Consider the following 2,710-nt stretch of genomic DNA (forward strand, 5'->3'; position numbering starts at 1 on the left):
GGAGGCAGAGAGAGGTGGACTGACTTGCCTGAGGTCACACAGCTTGGCGGCAGAGCCAGGCGCTGCTGCGACGGGAGGCGAGTGAGGCTCCCGCAGCCTCTGACTGTGTGAGGCTGTCTGGTTCCAAGCGTGAGGATGAGCCTCATGTTTGTCCCTGATCTAGGTACAAACGCCGTGTTTCCCCCCAACTCCAACCCCAAGGCTGGTTTTCTCAGGCACCTCATCAGGCAGGGAAGGAGGGCAGAGTCATTCAGGAGCCAGGTCAGGGGGCTTGGCCCAGCTCCCGGCTCCGCCTCCCTGGCTGCTGACTGCAGACCAACCCCGCCGTGGGGACCCACCGACCTCAACAGGAAGAGCGCAGACCCAGAAGGATCTCTCACCACACCTGCCGTGGCACCACCTGCTCCACAGCTCACCACACCCAACCTCCCAGCCCAGCGGATTTGCAAAAGAGAAAACAGGACAGACACAAACAATCTCCCACCCCGAGCGTTCCCTAGCATCGGGTGACTGTTTGACCGAGAGCTTCCTCCCTCTTCGAGTGCCCGCTGGATGTGCCCAGCCCCCTCCGGCCGCAGCTGGCGTGGGTGGTGATCACAAGCTCAGCCTCCTCCGGGCAGATGCCTCCCATCCCCAGGGAAAAGCACCGAAGGATCCCAGGGAGGCCAGCCACCGCACTCTGCCAGCCCCGGGCCTTGGTGGCCAACTCTGCCAGCTCAAAAGTCACCTTTGCTTCAATTCTTCACCGGCCCAGCCAGAGCTCGCCCCAAACCCCCTCCCACTCAGCCCGGCAGGAACCAGGAACCGTCCCCTATTGGGCAATCATTAATCGGATTCTTGACATTCCTCTGCCCCAGGTCTGCTTGGGAACATGCTCCCCAGAGGAGGAGGAGCAGAGGCCCAGGACTGGCATCTGGACATGCAGCTGACGGGCCAGCTGGTGCTGTCTGCCGCTGCCCTGCTCCTGCTGACCGCAGCCTACAGGCTGTACAAGTCCAGGCCAGCCCAGGCCCTGCCGCGGGGGGTGGACGCCAAGGCCGAGGCTGAGGTGGAGGCAGGGGGCTCCGGGCAGCCTGCCACCCAGGAGGCTGTTCCCGGGGCACCACGGTGGGATCTGAGACGCCGAAGGGGAAGCAAGGGGGCCACAGGACCGCCAGGCTGCAGCTGGGAGAGCACGGAGGCCTCCAGAGTCCCGGCCACCGGAGCTTCATCTGCAACCTCAGAAGCTGGAGAGGCTGGGAAAGCTGGGAGGAAACGTGCTGGAGAGGAGCACGCTGGGCAGTGCCCGGACTCTGACCTGCCAGCTCCTCGGTGCGGAGACCAGGAAGCCGGAACAGCTGTGGACGGTAAGCCCGAGCTGCCCCATCGCCCCCATCAGTGCAGCGAACCACCAAGCCCCCCAGCTGGCCTCCCCGCCGTGGAGAGCGGCCATGTGAGTGGTGAGCTCACTCCCAGGCAGGACAGTGGACCCCCCAAGCATCCAGGGAGCGGGGAGCAGGAATCCCCCCATGAAGGTGAGGCGGCCCACCGTGAAGGCCAGTGCGACATGAACAACAGCTGGGTCTTTACCCACGCGTCAGGGGTCCACAGGGAGGAGGCAGCGGCCCTCCAGGCTGCCTCAGGCCTGGGCCTGGCCCTGCGTCAGCGGGAGGGCGCCTCCGATGCTTCCTACACCTTCTCGTCCGTGGCCCAGGTTCGAGTAGAGGAGAATTTCATACCGGAGAAGGTGGAGGGGATCAGGCCCAGGCTGAAGGGCAAGGTGTACGATTACCACGTGGAGTACACCTCTCAGGCCACCTCCAGGAGCAGGCTGGCCCCCGGAACAGCCGCCTCAGCAGGGGCTCCAGCCCCTGAGTCAGTGTCAGGCCCCCTGGGAACAAGGATAGCGTCTGGACGGCCTGCTGGTGACAGAGAAGGCGGACAGGAGACCGCTGCCTCCCCCGGGTCTGACCCCTCCGGCTCCACGCGAGGCTTCAGCCGCAAGGAGAGCCTCCTTCAGATCCTGGAGAACCCAGAGTTTCAGCTACAGCTCGATGGCTTTGGGGACGCTGCTCCATCCTGCCCAGACCAGAGAGCTGTGCCCACCTGCCCCACGTCCCAGGATTCTCCTGAGTCCAGCTCAGCCGGAAGCCACCGGAAGCCCCACGTGCACTCTGTGGCTGGCACCAGTTTCTTCCACCCCCCGCTCAGCCCTGGATCAGCCCCAGAGGTCCACCTGGATCTGGGCAATTGCTACGAGGCGCTGGCCTTTGCCAAGAGGAAGAAACTGGAGCCCCTGAAGGAGGCCGCCTACAAGGTGATGAGGGACAACTACCTCCAGGTCCTGCGGAGCCCCGACATCTACGGGCGCCTGAGCGGGGCGGAGCGGGAGCTGGTCCTCCAGCGCCGGCTCCGGGGGCGCGAGCACCTCGTGGTGGCCGACGTGTGCCCCCAGGACGGCTCCGGCCGCCTCTGCTGCTACGACGATGAGCGGGACGCCTGGCGCCTGCTGGCCCGCCTGCCGCCCGAGGCTGTGTCCCGGGGCTGTGCCATCTGCAGTCTCTTCAATTACCTCTTCCTGGTGTCCGGTTGCCAGGGCTCTGGGCTCCAGCCCTCCAACCGCGTCTTCTGCTACAACCCGCTGACGGACATCTGGAGCGAGGTGTGCCCCCTGAACCAGGCGCGGCCGCACTGCCGGCTGGTGGCCCTGGACGGACAGCTGTACGCCGTC

At 65.6% G+C, this 2,710-nt stretch overlaps 1 protein-coding gene across 1 annotated transcript in view; it reads left to right on the forward strand.

The window, feature by feature from the left end:
* Positions 1-329: 329 nt before the first annotated feature.
* The window catches only part of KLHDC7A (kelch domain containing 7A), a 5,408-nt gene continuing 3,027 nt past the window's right edge, over positions 330-2,710 (forward strand). The window contains exon 1 of the mRNA XM_010830221.1: positions 330-2,707. Coding sequence (XP_010828523.1) covers positions 872-2,707 — 1,836 coding nt within the window. The 5' untranslated portion in view covers positions 330-871. The remainder of the gene's footprint in view (positions 2,708-2,710) is intronic.

This window comes from Bison bison, unplaced genomic scaffold (assembly GCF_000754665.1).
Source record: "Bison bison bison isolate TAMUID 2011002044 unplaced genomic scaffold, Bison_UMD1.0 scf7180017864516, whole genome shotgun sequence".
NCBI lineage: Eukaryota > Metazoa > Chordata > Mammalia > Artiodactyla > Bovidae > Bison > Bison bison.